The sequence below is a fragment of the Neolamprologus brichardi genome, chromosome 17 (assembly GCF_056152115.1).
Source record: "Neolamprologus brichardi isolate AB-2024 chromosome 17, ASM5615211v1, whole genome shotgun sequence".
NCBI classification, from domain to species: Eukaryota; Metazoa; Chordata; class Actinopteri; order Cichliformes; family Cichlidae; genus Neolamprologus; species Neolamprologus brichardi.
The window spans coordinates 4,518,311-4,540,181 of record NC_142120.1 but is presented as its reverse complement, the minus strand read 5'-3'; the positions used below and the strand labels follow the sequence as shown (position 1 = coordinate 4,540,181).

The window sequence follows — 21,871 nt, the reverse complement described above, 5'->3', positions numbered from 1 at the left end:
GGACCCCAATGTTAACCTTTTGGACCAGGAAGTCAGGGTGGTTTCTGTGAATGAATATTGTTGAAATGAGGTGGTGGATTATGAAACCAGGTATCACCTGGTTTCTATGAACAAATATTGTTTCTGTGAATGAATTTTCTCAAAATGAGGTGATGGCTTAGAAAACAAGGTATCAGCTACTTACAATGACTGACTCCTCCCTAGGCGTTTCAATCCCCATTCTTACCTTACCTCAGGTGACCTCAATAACTCATTTAATGGTGAGATTGGGCAATGTCTCACAGAGGTTTCACCTGTCGACTGGCATGTCCTATGTCTGTTATCACACGGTAAATAAATAAATAGTGGGTTTTGTTTTTTTTTTATGTAAACTGGTGAACACCCGGGTTGTCTACAAACATAATCTCATCTGTTTTATTGGAATACAGTACTCAGTTCCTAGTAGTGGTTGTAAATCAATATTCAGTATTCCAGTAAATACTGGAAAAGTCCAATTGATGTGTGTGCATTGTCTTTGGCTGTGACTTAGATAAAGATCAGACTGTAAAGGCGTATCCATCCTGCTACAAATAAGACTTGACATAGCGATCACTATCTTAGTGACGGATACACTTTTAGTTTTTATTGAAAAGTTATAACGTTAGTACTGGTTGAGTGGCTTCATTAATACAGACATTTAAGCAGATTTACCCTCTCCTTGTCGGCCTAAATTAGTCGTCTCACATTTAGGGTAAACGTTTAACGTTAAGCTCAGACGTGTCACGCAGAGGATTTCATTCAAGTAGATTGCGGATGTGACGGCAGTAGCATGACGGTTTGCTAATGCAAAAGTGTACGCTTGTGTGTAACACCAGCGACCGCCGCCGCGGCAAAATAAAAATAATCAAAAAATGTCGAGGATTTTGAGTGATGTATTTGATTGCTGTTCGTTTTTTATCTGGTAAGTTGTTTTTTTTTGCTTGCATTGCATCTCTGGCAATTAATTAACATGACTTGGGGTTTTTTCCATGAGCAGGAAGTCATTTTAAAAATTAAGCTCCGCCACCGGTGCGCGCTAAGTCTTTGAGCATGCGCTTCTTTTGGTCATTCTATTACCAGCATGCATCGGGAGAACATCTTTTTTTTCCTGGTGGGTGGGGCTTTTTGAGAGGCGTTGCCGCACTGCGAGGACTCAGGGATTATATACCCTGTGCTGGTCTTCGAGCAGTTTCATACATTGCGCATTTGGAAGCAGATAGGTGCACTGCTGTTTAAGAACAACAACAAAATAATCATAATAATATTTCAAGTATTTCAACAAATATCGACTCCGCTATGGCTAGCTACATCCACGTTCCCGACGAGGCTCCCGCTGTGCCCAAAATAGATGTGACAGTTGACGAGAACGACTACAGACCTGGTGCACTGAAACTGATGAAGGAGCTGAGACCAAGCTGGAGGCCGTTCGAGATCAAAATGAAGGTGCGGTTTATTTCATTACACGCACTTTCATTTCATGTTAAATATTTACTGATTTTTACGGTAGCTTTTAATTCTCCGACATATCAAGTATTTATAACTTTACCGTTTAAAAACGGGACGTTAGCTATTAAGAAGTAAACCACTTAAAAAAAAACTGTTGCCGATGTTTAATATTTACTGGTGTCTTACATTAACTGTTAACGGTTAAACAGGTGGGTCGTCTTCAGACTTCATTTTTATGAGTCGCTACCAACAAACCAGGAAATGAACGCAGCGAATAGTTGATCTTTAAATTTGTATTTCTTATTGTTTGTTTGGTTTTTTTCGTTACACGACACACGCAAAAAAAAAGGAAAAAAAAGAAAACAGAAAGAAAGAAAGAAATTGCAAGTGTAAGTTTATGTAGCGACTGCGCTAAAGAACGATTGATTTGACTGCGCAGATGCGGGCTCATAATATCGCCGACGCTAAACTGTTCGCTAGATGTTCTCGTTGCAAGTAAATGTTCATGCTGCTGCTTCTTCCCACACACCCTTATGTGATTTGAGAATGGCCAGCCCGTCAGCTGCAGCACACACTTTATATTGTCCTCACTCAGTGGATGCTGATGCTACGCTGTGTCAGGGTGTGACCGTCAAACCATATTAACCCGTGACACACATATCTGCCTTCATTCGGAACACGTTTTAACCGAACAATTCCAGTTTGCAGTTCAAGACATCAGACAACTGCAGCTTTGTGTTTCGATGGCCTGCACTATTAAAAAGATGCTATGCATAATAAAGTGTCATGACGTGGATATTTTCAGTTTACTATATTTATGATTTCACGAATAAAAGGCAGTCGATTGTTTGTTTGTTTTTTAACGGAATGTGTTAACAGTAGTATAGTATTGAAGTATGTATTAAACGTAAGGTTCTGGAAGAAATACTGACTCGAAACGCAACATGACTGTGGGCTATTTACATAAGAGGCTTAATCTAATCTTATGAGAGTGCAAATTGATCTTCCAAAGTTTAACACTTTACGTTACCCTGCAGGATAACAGTGTGACATGTATACATTACAACTATAAACAGACACCCAGAAAGTGGTATTTTGCTTTCTGCGAACAAAGTGGAGGTGTTTGGTAAATAGTGAGGATGAAAGCTGGTTAGGGCGTCTGCCGTTCTTGCCTGTATTATTCATCAATGAGCTCAAAGTGGGGAGTCAGCAAATGCCAGCCATTGCTATCTAATGAAAAATAAAATTCCTGACAGTCCTGTCATTCTCCGTCAATCCTAGATGGAGTAAACAATTAGGGTTGGTATGCCGACCCCTCAACCTTTACAAAAGTGTTCAGAGATTGTAAAGCGAAAATCAGCCAAAACTTTTGTAGGATTTCTCTTTGTTTTGCAGTATTTTGCCACTTCTGACGCCTCTCAGAACTTATGTAACGCCAAAAAGGTGTGGGCTCTCAGGCTCAGAATTTAAATAGAATCATGTGGACAGTCCCACTTCCTCTAATTGTAGGTGTCGAGTTCAAATTTTGAAGAATGGCACAGATGAAATTCCACTGATTAATCTGTCCTCTGCTCTTGTCTTCCTCTCTGCAGTTTTTCACAGATGGAATAACCAATAAACTGCTTGGCTGCTACGTGGGTGCAACCATGCAGGATGTGGTTCTGGTCCGTATTTATGGCAACAAAACAGAACTGCTGATCGATAGGGAAAATGAGGTGAAGGGTTTCAGAGTACTGCATGCACACTGCTGTGCCCCACGCCTTTACTGTACCTTCAACAATGGTCTGTGCTATGAATTTCTGCAAGGAACTGCACTGGAGCCGGAGCACATTCGCAGCCAGCCTGTTTTTAGGTAAAAAAAAAATCTTGCTATGCAAAATGGAGCTTCTACAGTGTCACTTGACTTTGAGTGTTATGTGCTCCACCACCTCACCGCCTACCTGTCTGAGGCTAAAAATAGATTCTGAACAGAGTTGTGCAATACCTGCATCAGTGTTTTGGTTGATTGTATCGGCACATGCTAGGTGCCAAATATTAGCCTGTAGGATGTAGTTTTTTTTCTTCCCTTTACAAAAATGACATGAACCATGTGATTGCATGGCTCTCAGTTACAGTCTATAACAACTTTGCTGTAGAAACAGTATGAAGCAGTCAATTCCATTCAGTTAACTGGGAAAAGCCATAAAGACAGCAATTGACTACATCCCAGAAATCAGTTTTCAGTTGTAAGGTTTTTAATTTTTCTTGAAATGTACCACGAGTTTAAATAAGACTCATTAAATGCTGTTAGCTTTAACTTTAATAACTTTTTGAAAGCAGGTTTCTTTTTTTAAATAATTACTGACAAGACTGCATAATCTGATCCATAATAAAGTTAAAGCAATGCCCCTCCTTTTATAGCCCATCTGTGTGTTGCTGCTTGCTGTTGTAGTTACAGTCTTCTTGTTTTCTACCTTGCAGGCTCATTGCTAGGCAGCTGGCCAAGTACCACGCCATACACGCCCATAATGGCTGGTTACCCCAGTCTGACCTGTGGCTGAAGATGGGCAAGTACTTTACTCTCATCCCCAAATCCTTCAAGGACCCTGAGCAGAATGCCAGGTGAGACCACATAGATCAGACTGTTAGAGGGCTGGTTAGTACTCAGGTTCTCATATGTCTCAAAGCCCGGTTGAGTTTCACTTCTACTGTCTAAAGAAGTGAAATGCATTTCATATATTGTTCAGCTCGCTTACACTTTTTTCCATGCATGACTTCAATTGACTGTTTCATACAGGATCAAGAATCAAGAGTTGGCATTGTAACAAAAGTGCTTATGTAATACTACTATTATGTTTAGGCTTTGGTATTTTTAAAGACTTTAAGTTCTGAAAATGAATTTGCCACGCCTTTTTCTCAGCATGGTGTGATATGACCTCATAGCTTTATCTGTGAGTCACATGATCCCTCAGGTTTTAAAGACAAAACACAGGGATATTTATCAGGTGATCGTATCCGGGGAAGTACGTCAAGTTCTTTGCATAGTTTCAGGACATTTGTTTTGCATTCCCAAGAGACTATGCACGTCTTTCCCTGAGTTTTGCTACATCAATGACCAGCAACCTGGAATAGTAAGGTAGCTCATTTATGGCTTAAAAAAAGAGGGGCTGCGTAACATAAAAATGAGTTATGATTACAGTATCTCCCTCATGTGCTTTTGCCGTTTTGTCTAACAGTAATAGCTGCCTTCAAATCTACTGGCGCTTAAAATGAATCCAAAACAAACATTTGCTTTATATGCTGTTCCATGCAGGTCAAGCAAATATTAATACTGTAAGAAATACTGTTGAGTCGGATTGTAAGAGGCGTGGCATCTCGAGTCTTGTTTACTGAAGCGTCGGAATGTTCAATGACCACGGGCACTGAACGCTCTTCTTTCCAATTTCTTGCCACATCCTACAAATAGCAAAGAAAAGGAATTTTTTAAGAATCCAATCCAAACAGGAAGTACAGAGCAGAACTCTGTCAGTGACTGTTGCAGGAACAGTGTCTATTTTCTGTTCCTGGTGTTCACGATTTCTGTTTACTGCAGTTTAAGCAGTGAGGCCACTGTGATAAAAGGTTCTAATGTAACGCCATTAGTTGTAAAGATGCTCTTAATGCAACAACTGATCGTTTTAATCTCTGATTTTTATTTCTTTTTTAATTCCTGTAGTGATGCTTAGCCACCTTCTTTATTTGTTTTCTGCTCAGTTTCGTTTTGTCATTCTGGGCTTTACTGACAAGTGTGATATACGTATTTGCATTTAAATTAACAATACACTACAAAAATAGACTACTTGTACCTATTTGCACCTCATAAAGTGCCACATTTGATTTTCTTGCCTTCTAGTGCTTGGTATTCTGTTCCTGTTTTCTCCCATACTTCTGTTTCTACCTCTACTTTCAGGTTCCCCATACTGACTTATCCATCTCCCATTGAATACTGCTCAAAAAAGTAACACTTTTCAATCAGAGTACAACATCAAGTCAGTTAAACTTCTGGGATGTTGATCTGGTCAGTTAAGTAGCAGAGGTGGCTGTTAAGCAGTCTCAGCTGCTTTGCTGTGAAAGAAATGAACAAAAGAGGGACTGACTGTTTTTGTTGTTTGTTTTTTTTCACTAGTTTTATATTTGGCTAGGGTTAGCGTCACTACTGCTATCATGAGGTGATGCCTGGACCGTACAGGGGTTGCACAGGTAGTCCAACTCTTCCAGGATGGCACATTAATATGTGTCATCACCTGAAGGTTTGGTGTGTCTCTCAGCACCGTCTCAAGAGCATGAAGGAGATTCTGTGGGCCATAGAAAGTCATTGGGGCGACCGTGGCGCTGGGGTTTGGGAAGCACATCTGTAACCGGAAGGTTGCCGGTTCGATCCCCGGGCTCTCTGTCCTGGTCATTGTGTCAGTGGGCAAGACACTTCACCTACTGCCTACTGGTGTTGGCCAGAGGGGCCGATGGCGCGATATGGCAGCCTCGCTTCTGTCAGTCTGCCCCAGGGCAGCTGTGCCTACAACTGTAGCTGCCTCCACCAGTGTGTGAATGTCAGAGTGAATAAATAATGGAATTGTAAAGCGCTTTGGCCTTGAAAAGCGCTATATAAATCCAATCCATTATTATTATTATTATTATTAACCCATCAGCAGGACTGGTATTTGCTCCTTTGTGGAAGTAGGAGCAGGATGAGCACTACCAGAACTCTACAAAAAAACCTGAGGTCCTAAAGTCCTTTAGTGGACTCTATGCTCACTGCCCAGCGCTGTGGAGCCCGACTGGCAATTGTATTAGGATACCAGAATTGGCTAGGCAGCAGCACCCTGAAAGCCATTAGGTCCTTGGACCTCACTCCAATAGAATAACTCTTTTGTTTTTAACGTGCTACCCAGTTCGTATCAGGATACGATTCGAACTGGGGAGGGGCTTATAGATATAAGCCCCTCCCCCTCCTCTAAATTGAAATCTGATCTGTGTCCTTTAATGTTTTTTTGAGCAGTCTATGAATAACTTGGTAACCAACTTTTAAACTCTCTGCCTCTTCCAGGTTGAGCAGGGAGGTTCCCAGCGCACGGAGCCTCAGAGAAGAGCTGTTGTGGCTCCAGCAGAGCTTGTCTGTGCTCGGCTCCCCCGTCGTTCTCTGCCACAACGACCTTCTCTGCAAAAACATCATCTATAACGAGAAGGAAGGTGAGTATGACGGGGTGTAGTCGCATACTTTTCTGTGTGACTGAGTGCGAACTACACTGCTCCCTGTACCCAGATATGATTGCATTAATTAGATGATTTCAACCCTAGTCACATGCTACACTCACTGTCAGTGTTTGCATTGGACAGTAGCTGTAGAATTAGAACGGTCAGACAAGACAATCTGTGAGTTTGGCTAAGGCTCTTGATTAAATCATTTCTCCAAAGTCATAGTCATAGTTTATTTATTTATAGAGTACATTTAATTACAACAGGAAGTAAAAAGTAAAAAGTCATGGCTGTTAGGGTAAAAAGTTGTGCAAAGAGAAAAGCCTTGACTCGTGGATTTATTCTGTTTTCTAAATTTGTCTAATCTGTCGTTCTAATTCTGTGTTGAAAATACAATTAGAAATGTTATCAGCTTGAAAAAGCAGCATCATTGCATCATGCTACATACATAGTCTGTGTTACTGGCAGCATATGTTTTTGGTGCTATGTCGCCATTTTTGTTGGTGTGAATGTGAAGCAAACAGTCTTCGGGTAAACTTGTGCACTGAGCTACTGCAATTATACCAGCCTATGAATCCAGTGGATTTATGTATGTGGGAGGGGGGTTGTTTAAGAGCTGTCAGCCCCCTCGTCAGTGCGTGACGAGGGGCGAGACCCTTCTTACAGCTCCTTGTGTCTAGCCTTTCTCCCTCAGGAATAACAGCAGAGGCTGTGGCTGCCCCACCCTGCCCCAGGGAGGCAATGGAGAGAGACAGACCTCACACACGGTCGGCTCTGAGGGCCCTCGCATACTCTGCCCACTCCTCAGACTAATCTGGATGAGTTCATGGCAGCAGTAGGAGCCAACTATCTAAACTATCTACCTGTCACCTTCCTTTTGCTACTTGGCCAACAGTTGTCCATCTGACAAAACTATTGTTCCTACAGTACTGGTTATTACACACCCGTTTTTATAGGTGTCTTTGCTGTAAGTAACTCTGAGCACCACTCAAATGGCTAAATTTTAAAGCTGCTTTCTGCTTCTCTTCACAGTTTTTTTTTTTTTGTCAATATTAATCACTAGAAAGAAAAGGACGTGGTGATACAGTATTCTGTTTTTGTTTTTTTTCTGTAAACTAACCCCATGATAAGATCCACACTGAATCCAGGTACAGCTAAAGGTCCATGTTTTGGGATTATTTCATGTGTAATATAGCACAGTGGATTTAAAACGAAGCCCTCAAATGTGGTTCAAGTCTAGACCAACTTTTGTTCATGAGGAATACAGTATGAGTTAAGGTGTCGTTGGCATTTACTACCTAGTTACTTCATTTTTAACAATACATTGCTCTAATAGATGCTCCTTATTGCACTAAATGTGTGTTCATCGGCTGGTCATGTCAACAAATTCACTATTTTACTCTTGTGACTGAAAATAATTTAAAGAAAACCACTGAGACTTCTTTGAAATGGGTAAAGAATTGTAGCAATTTTTGGAGGTCTGGCTTAAAAAGTCAAAAAATAACAATGTGTAAGTCATTCTTAGTAATTGTCTTTTCATGGGAATAGTTGACAGTAACAATAAAGAATATAATCCAACTTTCAATAAAAAGATATAACTATAAGCTCCTAAAAAAACCTCTTGCATACAAATATATTTCTGAGAGTGTTGCCACTTCTAGAACTTGAATAAAATCTGTGTTGCACATCAGGCGAAGGCTGAGCAAAGTAAAGTTCTAGTGTCACCCGGCTTTCCGTGACAATGCAACACTCTTAAATTCCTCCACACAGAAATGCAACATCGCCTGGAGCGTGTAGTCTAAAGTTAATTTCTTGTATAGGCATGTGAAAGTCTATATGCATGTTTGTGGAATTGCAGAAGCATATTACAATTAGAGGTGGGAATCACCATACATCCCACGATACGATATTACTGCAATTTTTAAAAATATTTTGCGATATTCAGATTCTGTACATAAAGGTAAACTTTATCAATATTCATTTTCTTTAATATCAAAGTCTCACACTCAGTCTTTCTCTCATTTCAGTTTTATTGTTGACAAACTGAACGGTTTGTATTACAGTCTAGTCCAACTTAACTGAATGCAACCATCTGGTACAATTATAGCTATTCTGAACTATGCAGTTTATGAAAACTATGCAGCCCCTTCAGCAACTGAAGAATTTGAAAGTAAATTAAAACAAAATATAATTTTACATTAAATAAAAAAGTTTTAAACTTAATTAAAATAAAACATGTCTTAAATTAAAATAAGTAAACTGTCATGTTTATTGCTGCCAAACAAGTTAAACACATTTGGACAGTGAAGGAATGTCAGGATTCTTGCTCAGAAAAAGGATCAACATGCTCTGAAGTCAGAGCACAAAAACCTTTTTTGTAACAAAATATCGATTTCTGCTGTCCCTGTATCGATACATTATTAGCAAACAAAATATCACGATACTACACAGTATCGATTTTTCCCCCACTCCTAATTACAATCTTCAATAAGTACTGGATAAAAAGATCTAGTGTAATTGTATCTGCCTCAAACATCCAAACAGAACTAAACCACACGTACAAATGACGACTGTAATGGAACGACACCACAATCAACTCTGGGCCTTTCAGCTCCAAGCAAACTTTATTGTATTTCTGGCTGCGCCCACTCAGTTGTCTAAGGTGTCGTTTTTGTAAATGCAGTTGCTGTCTTGTAGTGCACTTACACCCTTTTGTTGAGTTGGCATAAAAAGAAACTGAATGATTTCCATGCCACTTCCTGTCACTTCTGTTCAGCTGTAGCTGCTGACTTGAAACCACTTGTCTGCTAACGTGACAGCAGAAAAGCCACCACTTCCTGCATTGATAAACAAAAGAGCTGGAAGCGGTCATCTTTTTTTTTCTTGTTTTTTTTTTTTTAAACTGTCGCACACTTATAACAAAGGCTGTTTTACATTTTCCTGCTTGTTCCTGTCTCTCAGTCCCAGTCACAGGATCTTTTACTCTCCCCACTCCTCTAACTGTTGCTCAGATTTTTCTTTTTCCAAAAAAAACAACAACAAATCTCTTGACTCTGCCCCAAAGCCCTGTAAGTCTGCAGCTCAGCAGCTAACAGCAAGCCTCTCAGAGCTACTTTCCAGAAGCAGTAGTGATGTTAGGCTATTGGATATACAGCGGACCAATAGGAAGGGAGCGATGAAGGGGAGTGTTAAGTCAAGGGGTGGTGGTTAGGCTTGATGGAATGGGCGTGAAAGAATGGCTAAAAGACAACTGTGTCAGTGAGAGTGAGCATGTGTGAAAGATGTTTGCCCCAACCTTTTCATCTGCTGCACAGGGGGGCTATAGCCACTGCCCGGAGGTGTTCAGTTGTGTCCCGCTAGGACCCACACGCCGGCTGGTAACCCACCTCAAAGTGTCTTTCTTTGTAGTCCAGCACCAACTCAAAATCTAATGTTCCATACACTAGGGTAAAGAAGCTAGCTAAAGCCAAAAATAATTAGAGTAGAGACATTTAATTAAAAGTACTGTTTAAAAAAATATCTGTATTTGTTAATGTCTCTGTAACAACTGGGTTTGTGAAAGTAAGTGTTTGCATTTTGACTTTCATGACTGGATGCTTCTCTTTGTTCTTTGTCTGTGCAGTGAAATCACATTTTCAGCAACCTGCAGATGCACTCACGCAGCACCATATTCTTTGAATTTTACCTTCCATGCTCTTACGTCAGATTCCAAATGACAGTAAATATAAGTGTATATATTTTGCAAACCTGGCCTGAAACTGGTGCCTACATTAGCGGCTGTGTGGGATTTTGTGTGTGCACTTGTGTGCGTGTGACTCATACACATCACGAGAATTTGTCTGAAGCTCTCAGTTAAGCTGAGAGTTGTTGCTCCTGTTTCTCTTCAGCCATCATCACTGCTGGTGCGTAGTTTCTTAGAACTTGTAAGTTGACGTGTGCTTGTAAGTACGTGGAACTTGAACTTGAACTTTCTGAGAGCATGGATCAAATAGTGTGGTTGCTGTACATTTGCTTTGGCTGCTCACCGGCTACTTATTTCACGTGTGTGAAATGTCTCTCTTCTTTTTATCTCTTTGTATTTTATTATCTTCCTCCTTTTGTTCCCTGTGCCCCGTTTCCTTGTTTCTGTCTTCAAAGCATAACATCGACTTGGCCATTTTCCTTCTACTCTGTGTTTGTGTCCAAAACAAATGTTCTCTGAGAAGCAGGCTCTGCTCCTTTTCCTTTACCATTTGCACATATTTCACGTATTACAGCATGCTCTACTCTTTGATTTCTGCTAATATGTCCCAGCTGCCTTAAGATTTATAACTCAGCTTTCGAATGAACACAGACATGCACATCTTGATGTTTGTTTCATCAAAACTGTCTGTTTCTCAACACTTCTGCTACATTCAAAATGCAAACTCTTACTCATCAGCCCTTAAAACTAGCGCAGTAACCGTGCCAGTCCAGTTAGGAAGTCAGAAAGATAGGAAATTACATGAAAAACCTTGACATTCTGAGTTATCAAAGGGAAATGCAACATAATCATTGTAATGTCTGCCTCCTCGTGTCTTTGTCTAAATGATGACGCTTCTGTTTCCAGGGAATGTAAAGTTCATTGACTACGAGTACACTGGGTACAATTACCAAGCCTATGACATTGGGAACCATTTCAATGAGTTTGCTGGTGAGTGTAACTCCAACCACTCGCATATGTGAAAGTAATTTGTGTTTGCTGCTTTGCTATGGTATAGATGCACAATATTTACTGTTATTTCTGTTTTATAGGCCTGAATGAAGTGGACTATAGTCACTACCCTGGGCGGGACTTTCAGCTTCAGTGGCTGCATTCTTATCTCGAAGCCTATAAGGAACACAAAGGCCAAGGTAGTGCAGTCACTGACGGAGAAGTGGAGAGCCTCTATGTCCAAGTCAACCAGTTTGCCCTGGTAAGTATTTGTAGTTGGTCTGGCGTCATCTACTCAATAATGGATGGATTGGTAGTTGGATGTGAAGTGAACACAACAGACACAGCCTGGCTTCAGTAGGCAGGGTTGCACTGCATTTTCTTTTTTCAATTATCTTGTGCAAATAATCATTTTAAGCCAAATGTTTGCACTGTGACAGTAAAGCTGCACCTGGTCTACAGTTTATCAGACCAAGATGCATTTTTTTTTTTAAAATTTTAGCCTTTCTGGATTAAGTATTTGAGCTACCGTATCACCAGTTTACTATAAATCTGGTATATTAGTGTTCGTGTGAGGGATTGGCCACAAAGGTGCACTTTATATTGTGTCTCTCATCAAATGTTGTTTATCACAAAACAAACTATTAAGAACTCCAACAGTATTCTAGTTATGGTGTCGATCGCCCACATTTATTTTGTGTGACTAAACGCACATGTGCTTTGGAGAAAATAATAGGAACCGCCTGCAAAGCAAACTTGAAGTCTTGAACTAGTACAAATATTTACTCTGTAGTTTAAAAAGATAAAATAGTTACCTGAACAGACAAATATTACTTCTGTATAATTCAGCCTTTCCCCCAAAACTATACTTGCCATTGTCACTATATTATGCTGCTATCCTGTATATATTGTACTATTATTGTCCGAGTACAACGGTTGTTTTATTGTACTTTTTATATTTTACATTTATATTTATTTTGCATTTTGCACCAAGGGAGTGGCACTCCAATTTCGTTGTACTTTGTACAATGACAATAAAGGCTATTCTATTCTATTCTATTCTAAAATGGTCAAAAATCAAGCATTAACATTAGACATTGACCAAGTACAGTGAGGTCCTTAGGGCTTGTTCTGAATGATTCTCCACACTGTAAGCTGTTGGGTCAGAGTGGTGCATGTTATACAGCTCACACAGACATAAACTAAACTGACACACTCACTAATCTAGCCACCACATGGGTAACAATAACTAAAGATAACTTGCAGCCTTGGTGAGACTCGCCGTTGTCCCGTGAGACAGATTCTGCCTTGTTTACTCTAAAGAGGAATAGAGGGCAGTGCGGAGGATGGGCAACTGAAACAATTGTATTTCTGTGTGAGCTGTTTGTAATTGTTGCCATAGGGCCTCCTCTAGTTTTATGCGTACTTGTGTGTGTCATGTTCGATAATTGGAAATGACATTTTAGACTGCGAGCACATGGTGAACCTTTCTCTCTCCGTCTCCTTTTTGCCAAGGCTTCTCATTTTTTCTGGGGTCTCTGGGCTCTGATTCAGGCCAGATTCTCCACCATTGACTTTGACTTCTTGGGGTAAGTTGCCATCTTTAAATAATCTAGCGAGCACGCTTTTCTTTGAGCCGTTATATCTTGGTGTGGCAAGCACAATTTAGTAACTTAATCACGTTTAAGAACAAAATGTTAAGCATCCACGTGGATATTTCAGGATGTTCTGTTATTTTTGCACTGGCATTTCGTGGTAACATGTCACGTACATATTTATCTCACTGCTGGCACTGCTGCTGTGTGTCTCTACTTTACAATCAGATATGCAGTCCTGCGGTTTAACCAGTATTTCAAGATGAAACCAGAAGCGGCTGCACTAAAATTACCAGAATAAAAGCCCGCACCTCCCTCATCATCATCTCCTCTTCGTCCTCGAACCTGCTCTGCACCTCACACGATGACCTCAGAGTGCCCTCTAGAGGTCCCTGTTGAGAAGAGCCAGACTCTGAGTCCAGTTTAGTGTCTGAAGATCCCCTCTAAAGTCCACATCCATAAAGACTGAATGGGCAATGATAAACACGGTTAATCAGGATAAAGCCCATACTGTCAACATGGGTGTGTGAAGGACCAATTTCAAGATCCGCTATAATGTGAAGTCCACTTGGTTAAATTTATTGTCATTATCAATTCAGTTGATATTTGCATATCAGCTTATTGTATTTATAAGCTGCTCTTCAGATGGCTCAGCTCTGTCTAAGGCAGAGAAGAAGCATCGTGTGAGCCACAGCAAATACATGGAAACTACCAGCATTATTTTTTTGTCTTTCTTTAAAAGTTGTCCAGACATTAATCTGACTGCCTAAACACCTTCCTAATATCACATTCATGGGGAAACCCCCTCAGAAGCAGCCAAGTCATCGACCACATTTATGACAACGGGCAAATAAAGCCTGCTTTATTTGCCAAGGAGCCAAGATAAATGGTAGAAAATGCTAACATGGAAAGGCCAGTCCTGTCTCTGTCCCATGTGATAGGAGCCACGCCACACCAAAAACACTTGAGGTCTGTCTTGTGATTCTTGTTTTCACCCCTATCACCCCCACCCCCTACATTTCCTGTCCATGCATGGGTGGTGCCTAAGAATAGCCATGTAGTAAATGTTTTACTTTGTAAAGGTAGAAAAGGGGGTTTCAGGGGAGCAGCTTGTGTTTACCTCTAAAATCTTCCCTAAATGAAATAGTTGTAGATGATTGAAAAGCCATTTGGTTTGACAGCAGTTCTCACTGTACTTCTAGTTTTGTTACTTTTGACACTTTTGTTAACTTAGGACAAAGATACATTTTACTGTAATTTTTACATTCCACACTTGTAGCGGTAGATTGTAAAATCGGTGGATTTCACGTGGTAAGTTAGCAGCGTCCATCGTGATAGGGAAGGATTTGGAGTCTTCGTCAATATTATGAATCGCCTAAAGCTCCAAGGACTAGGCATTTTGTGAACACGTAGACCGATTCTCATTTAGAGGTGTGTGACGTGGCCTCGCTGGCTGTCAGATTTTTGAAGCACAGTTGGCATTTATCATGTTAAATGATGGATGTTAAATGGTATGGAAAAGTGGTAAAAGAAAGTCAAAATGATTATCTCAGGCTGCCAGTGGAACTTGAAGATAATTTTTAACAGCAATAACTATTGAAGTTGGTAAAGAACTCTTTAAACAAACTGTTTTTAAAAGAATCTTTTAGGAACTTTTATGAAAACTAAGAAAGTGTAGCTCTCGGTGATTTAACAAGCAGACACCAAAGTGCTGATCGCCGTAAACACGTTTAGAAGAAGCTAAGCGTTTCAGATCCCTAAACTGTTTAAATGTGACCATGACCCACCAACTCTTGCAACTGGTTTTTTGTTTACTCCAAAACAAAACCACACGTTTGCAGAGCTCAGTGAAAGCAGTTATTGACACAAAGTTGTCCACTCATACTCATGCAGTTATAAATAGATATAGAAGTGTCAGTCTGCCTTTGTGCCTTTTTTTTTTTTAAGTCTTATTTTTCACTCAAAGCAATGAACTTAAGGATTATTACTCTTCTGTTTTTAATTAAGTGTTGCTTTTTTATGCTGGAGGATTAAGATGGATAGATAATAAAATTCTCCTGTTGGACCTAGGGTAAATTAGAAATTCTTGTCTTTTAACCTGTGACTTATAAACCCAACCATCTACTTGGTGGTAAAGGGTTTTTAATTTGCTGGTTTGGATTGTGCTGAGAAAACATTTCTAAAGGGTCTCTTGGAAAGTTGTTTGGAGTATTAAGATAGTAGACAGACTAAGTGTACAAAAAAATCCATCTGAATAATTAAACTGGATGAGTGCATTTTCACTGTATATCGAGTAATCTCTCTAGTCTTTTAACTTGAACCACTACATCTTAGAAATGCATTTATATTTAACATTATCGGAGGGGGGAAGGTTAAACTCTGGCCACTGTAGCATATGTTTATATGTATAACTAACGTAATAGCTTTTTTTTCTCATGTGAATATGTGTACATAGAGGGAGGGTTTTTTTCTAAGAAATGAATTAAGGTGGAAAAACTGCTCAATGTAAAGAGTGAAACTGGAAAAACTAAATATGCTTAAAAATAAAGTATATTTACATTTATGTCTGCTTTTGTCTTTTTTTCCCCCTGTGGCTTTAATATTGGACTTTGGGGGGGGGGGTGTATGTAGCAGGTGTCACTGAATTTTCATTTAAAAGTTCATTTTAATTCAAATCTTACAATTTTGACCTTCCCCTTTCTTATGGGTCATATAGAGTGAAACAGCGCCCCTCTACAAACGGTAAGGGAATGTCAGTTAGTCGGACACACTTGGAGAAAATGCTGGAAAGGTTTTTTTTCCTGAAAAGTCGCTTCTCTTTATTTGGTCGTAGCGTTTTCAGGGGGAGAAACACTTGGTCATTCATCCAAGTGACATCAAGCGCTAGCATTTCCAGCACCGGTAATCATTAATTTTGCAGTTTTAATCCCTACTTGCATTTTATTTGCCCCAAAAACGGTTATGTACAAAACGACGGAGAACACGACAGGTCCGTACAAAGACAGACTTGACTTGACTTGAGGAAAAAAATCAAAGGAGTGAAAGGGTCAGTTACATACGAGCTTACAGAGTGGAGTAAGGACGTTAGCGTGCTGCCCAACTTTCATCACGCACATATTTATTATTATGTGGTCCTAAGTGTGAGTTCACACTCACAAAATGTTTAGTAACTTCAGATCCCTGCAACAAGCCCAGGTCCAGTTTACTTTGGTGATTTGGACTATTCCATTTCACAGCTGTTGTTACATTTTTTTTCCTTTTGCGTTGGCCTGTACAGGAGATGATCTATTTGTCTTTTTCAGGTTGTAGTATTACACAACATTTTCAGATCTAATAGAAATAAAAATGAGTTTCATAATTCATTCCATTTATTGTCTTTATTTATAACTGGCAGTATTGTTTCATTCTATTATAGAATCTTCAAAAAGCAGGAACTCCAGCAACACTTGAGGGAAGATGAACAACTTTAATAATAGACCAACGCGTTTCGGCTTGTGGCCTTCATCAGGGTCATCTGATCTATTATAGAATCTTACAAGAAAGAGGCAAAATTGTATTCCATTATGCTTTATTAGCTGCTTCGGTAAAAAACAAATCAACAATGCAAAAAAACCAACAAAAAACCCCACTGCAAAACAACATACTGGAAAACAGTTATTCATCACTTGATTGCTTCAATACAACCCTTGGGCACATATATGCGGGACTTTCCGTGGCTGTTTTGATATCGCTCTCTCTCTCTAAACCACAGGTGTCGAACTCCAGGGCCCGTATCCCTAAAGAATCTTTGTGCAAAAAGTGGCTCCTAGCGGCCAAATTCTAAGAAAATTCTCAGAGTCGTGACGTTTTCTTAGAATTTCCCCTAAAAGTGACACGACAATCCCAGTTAATATAAAAGCTATTCCTCAAGATTCCTAGCGCTTAAAAGGGCTCCTAATGCGAGATCTGCTAAGAGCAGGGAAGAGGACTTTTAGTGGCTTAGGAGTTCCCCTAAGCAGCTGCACAAAATGGCCAACAGAAGAGGCAGGAGAGATGTCCTGCAAACACTGGATGACAGGGAATTATTGAGACGCTACAGATTGGATCGTGCAGGAATCATGTTTGTGGTGGATCTCCTTAGAGATGCAATTACTTCACCAACTCGACGCCACAACGCTATTACACCGGAGACGAAAGTAATCACAACCCTGAGGTATTTGGCAACTGGGAAAATGCAACAATGCAGCAGTGATGACTTGGGTCTGTCCCAATCCTCCATCAGCAGAGTCATCACCCAAACACTGACAGCTTTGTCACAACCTAATATTGTGACACAATTTGTTTCATTCCCGCTGGATGCCCGCACTTTACACACACATAAAAGGGCATTTATGGACATTGCAGGATTCCCTGGCGTTGTGGGTGTAATTGATGGAACACATGTGAGAATAATTGCGCCATCAGAGGACGAGGCTGTCTTTGTTAACAGGAGGAATTTCCACAGCATCAACGTGCAAATAGTGTTCAATGCGGCCTGTAAGATTTTGGACATTGTGGCTAAATGGCCAGGCTCCACACGTGATGCGAGAATGCTCTCCGAGAGTGGCATCAGACAGCTTTTTGAGAGACGCTATGTGCCAGCTAATTGCCACTTGTTAGGGGACAGTGGCTACCCGTGCAAACCATGGCTCCTTACACCTTACCTCCAGCCACGCCAAGGGCCCCAACTAAACTATAACAGGTAAGCCAAACAATACAAAAATCATGGAAATGAAATGCAAGCAATATGTTAGAGCATCCAAGTAGTGCAATATTTCCATCAAATAATTAAAGGTCTCTGTATTCTATTGTAGGGCCCACAAGACGACAAGAGCGGTGGTGGAGCGTGGCATAGGCCAGCTTAAGAGGCGCTTTCATGTTCTCCACGGAGAGGTGCGGCTGAGGCCTGAAAAAGTCAGCAAAGTCATCATAGCCTGTGCAATATTACACAATATTTGCAAGGTTGGACAGATTGCAGAACCTCTGGAGGATGGCGATGAGGATGAAGACAACGATGAGGATGGTGGTGAAGAAGATATTTACATTCCACAGGGGAACCTAGCCCAGAGTGGACTGCCTTACAGGGCAAACTTCACAAATTTACATTTCAGGTAAGCTGTAGCCCCATGTCTTTTGAGAACTTGTGATGGTATTAAGAACTACCACAGTTTTACTGCACATCACCTGCAATTGTTAAATGCAAGACACAGAACACAATCTGCAAATGGTTTATTTTTTAGGTGTTCAATTTTAAGGTGGTAGTACTCCTCCTGAAGGGAAAGGACTTTTTTTTGTTGTTCAAACACATCAATTGTGAGTTGCAATCTGCTCTCCTGCAGGGATGCTGACGGAGCAGGTGCTGCGGATGGGAATGGTGTTTGATCCGCCGGGCTATCCTGAGTAGCAGCTGCAGATGGTTCAGGCGGCAATCTCATCGGCAAACTTGATGGGCCCGGTTCTTGTGATGGCTCCATGCTACAGAAATACATATTCTCACTCACCTGTGAGTGAGGATTCCCGCTTGTGTGCTGCAATCTCATCTTTTGCCTTGGACTGCAGCACATACCACCTTTTCTCACAATCGTCGCCTGTCCGCACCACCAGTGGAAAAGAGGCATTGATTGTTTGGGATATTGTGTCCCAGGCGCGCCTCTTGCCTTGGCTAGTGACAGTTGGGCCAAATTTTCCTCGTAACATACCTTTACGTTCGTTCACCAACTGGGCCAGCAACAAACCTTGCTCCTCAGTCCAGTTTGGCTTGCGAGTCCTTTTTTTCTCCATTTTCTGTGTTTGTAGGATATTTGTTAACAAGCCTTTATAAATAGACCAGCCAGCAATCACAGACATTGATAAAAGCTGAGCCGTGTTACCCTCGTTAAGACCACACTGGACTTGTAACGTTGTGATTTCTACTTCATTAAGGACAGCTCCTTGAGATAGGCCAAACTTGTAGGATCAACCAATCACGGCTTTTGAAATGATGACTCATACCTAGCAACGGGGTCAACCACACCTCCTCACTAAGATAGGATTTTCCATCCATTCCTTGCTCAGAGTTCACTGAAAATGTTCTGGAATCACTTCTAAGCTAAAACTCCTGGCAAGGAATTTTTAGGTTAAGTTAGGAGCTCTCTGAGAGGATTCTCAGAATCTTTAGGGATACGGGCCCAGGCCTCGAGGGCTGGTGTCCTGCAGGTTTTAAATGTGTCCTTGATCCAACACAGCTGGTTCAAATGGCTAAATGACCTCCGCAACATCTCTTGAAGTTCTCCAGAGGCCTGGTAATGAACTGATCATTTGATTCAGGTGTGTTGACCCAATGTGAGATCTAAAACCTGCAGGACACCGGCCCTCGAGGCCTGGAGTTCGACACCCCTGCACTAGGATGATGTCGGGGTAAATGTGCAGTGATACTCATTGTGTTCCCAGTAGCGCTGTCAGCGTTAATCTCGTTAAAATGACATTAACGCCGCAAATCTCCGTTAACGAGTTACCGCGGATCGCCCCGTGTGTGGGGCTGGACGGCGTCAACACATTAATGAGCTAACTGCGCTAACGCACTAGTTCCCACCAGTGTAATTGAGCATTGCGTGGCACATCCGACATACTGTTTTACTTCTGTCCATGACGCGCTTACCATCAGGGTCATACGTCACATGAAAAAGATAGTTCCAAACGCCAGATCTGAATGAGGGTGGGGGAGGTTCAAGCGTTGAGGGGTAGCGTTGAGGCAGTTGCCATGTTGCAACGTCTTGCTAGCTTGCCCTGCGCTCAGTGGATCTGCGCTCGACAGTGCAGCCTAGGCGGAGTAGTCGAATGCAGATCCACTGAGCGCTCAACACAGACAGCATCGTCAGAAGAAAAGTTGATAAAATAAATTAAAAATGTTGTATTGTTCGATACATATGCGTACCGAACCGAAAGCACTGTATCGAACGCTTCAATACCGATACGAGTATCGTTGCACCCCTACAAAACACATCACCTTTATCAGTGATGAATTTTGATTCACTTGGATTTCACTTGGTTCTCTGTGTGTAAAAACAAGCCAAACCACATGGAAAAGCTACCGCTGATTTGGGCCAGAGTAAACAAACTATAGGTGTGAAAACACTCTCAGACTTTCCAGGAGCCCTGGACAGTCAGACCTAGCCTCTGTTTGCAGCCTCTCCATGGTGGTGTCTCACTACCTTTTCACTTGTTGGTCTTAAGAGTGAGTGGAGCTTTAATCCATTAGTGTGTACTATGTAGTCCAGGCAACATAATGTCATGTTCATATATTTAAAGATAATATAATATTACTTTGATATTTCTTTTGTCTTGTGCAGAGATGGAAAAAAATATTTGAAGGCTACTTAAGAGTTGACATAGAGATGTCCACAAGATGGCGACACAACCCACTAAAAGAAAGTAGTACCCACATAGCTCCTCCAGGCTGGCAGAAAGCTCACCACAGGGTACAGAAATAATCCCATTCAGCATTTATTATTTGTGATATTAATGCCTATTAGCATAGATTTCTATATTTAAAACAAAGGCATCTCAGTAATATGCCTTGTGTTGAACATCTACACTCAAATGTACAGGAAAATAGTACATTTCTTTTTTTCTTTTCTTTTGTTATGTCTTTTCCTGTCTGGAAGCACTTGCAATCAAATTTATGATCTGATTGCACTATTGTGGCAAACACATTTCGCTGTGGTGTGTGTGTATCTGTGTTTGCATGTGTGAGAGAGAGAAAGATGGAGTATGTTTGTGTCTTTGACATGAAATGTGGGTGGGAAGCTGCAATAACGCCACCTAGGAGCCAGAAGCAGACAGAGATGGATCTGGGAGAACCAGGCCATCCGAAGCCCCCAAGAGTACTGAAGACCTCAGGCCACACATCTCAGCGATATCTGCGGGGCATGGAAAGATCAGGGTCCCAGTGTTCTAGGAGCCCAAGAACCACACTGTTTGCATTTGATCACTCACTTACCCACTAATTACACATATATCACACATGCACACACATTGACCCTCCCCTTTGAGGTGCCAGCAAGCAGATGCCCCCCGAATAAGCAGTGAACTGAGACGCTGCCAGAGCATCGCATCAAACCACCTGTAGACCTCCGTACCTGGCAGGGTGTGTGGAACAGGGGTGCAGGAAGATGCTGACCATCCCCACTAAGTAATAGAATTGATCAGTGGGGACCAGAGGGAAACAAATTCATCCAGTTAGTTTTGTGAGGAGGCAGACGTTCTAGTAAAGTAAATTTCTTTATTGAACAATACATAAAATGTTTTTGGATTTCCAGTTCATGAGCATAGTTTTCTTAGCGATGCATAAGGCAGTATCTATTTCACATATGTCACCTATAATGCACAGCTGGGGTGAGGTTGGGATACAGTGACTAGACCATGTGGATAAGTAGGGTGTGCAGACCCATATAACATGCATGTAGTTGTGAGCAGAGAGAGTTATTTGAGTGTGTGAGACCCATTTGGAACAACCGTTCTCCTATATAGTTTGTTCTGTAGACAATTTTATGTTGTAAGTTGTAAGTTGGGGATTTCAGTTATTTTGAAGGTGTTCAGACAGTTTTGATCTGGACTGATGGAAAGATCTCGCTCCCAATTTATGGTTGGGAGGGGAAATAATTCATTAGTTTTAAATAAAAGTTTTTTGATCACCATTTGTGGGTACAAATATTTTTTTTTTTTTACCCAAGTAGATTTTTCTGGATTTAGTTGATTGGGATTGAATTTGTCCTGTATGATGGATTTCAGCTGCTGATATCCAAGAAATGTATTATTGCTTATTCCATATTTTGATAAAAGTTCTTCAAATGTAATCGAATTTTTCTTTTATAACATGTTCTAGATTTCTTATCTCTTTCTTTTTCTGACACATTTCTGAATCGTTCCAAAT

At 40.9% G+C, this 21,871-nt stretch overlaps 1 protein-coding gene and 1 pseudogene across 1 annotated transcript; one reads left to right on the top strand and one right to left on the bottom strand.

Moving 5' to 3' along the window:
• The first annotated feature begins 1,137 nt into the window (after nt 1–1,137).
• On the top strand, nt 1,138–15,505 carry etnk1 (ethanolamine kinase 1). Its single transcript, XM_006780537.3, has 8 exons — nt 1,138–1,461; nt 3,057–3,316; nt 3,925–4,065; nt 6,527–6,669; nt 11,264–11,347; nt 11,449–11,609; nt 12,863–12,936; nt 13,171–15,505. The coding sequence occupies exons 1-8, from the start codon at nt 1,315–1,317 to the stop codon at nt 13,241–13,243; spliced, it is 1,083 nt and encodes a 360-aa protein (XP_006780600.1). The 5' UTR covers nt 1,138–1,314; the 3' UTR covers nt 13,244–15,505.
• A 2,635-nt stretch (nt 15,506–18,140) lies between these two features.
• LOC148097858 (uncharacterized) lies at nt 18,141–18,807 on the bottom strand (annotated as a pseudogene).
• Nucleotides 18,808–21,871: the final 3,064 nt, after the last annotated feature.

Excerpts from the sequence above, each read along its gene's own strand:
- etnk1 (XM_006780537.3), top strand. The coding sequence starts at position 1,315 with ATGGCTAGCTACATCCACGTTCCCGACGAGGCTCCCGCTGTGCCCAAA. Across the intron at positions 1,462-3,056 it reads CGTTCGAGATCAAAATGAAG|TTTTTCACAGATGGAATAAC; the intron begins GTGCGGTTTATT and ends TCCTCTCTGCAG. Across the intron at positions 6,670-11,263 it reads CATCTATAACGAGAAGGAAG|GGAATGTAAAGTTCATTGAC; the intron begins GTGAGTATGACG and ends TTCTGTTTCCAG.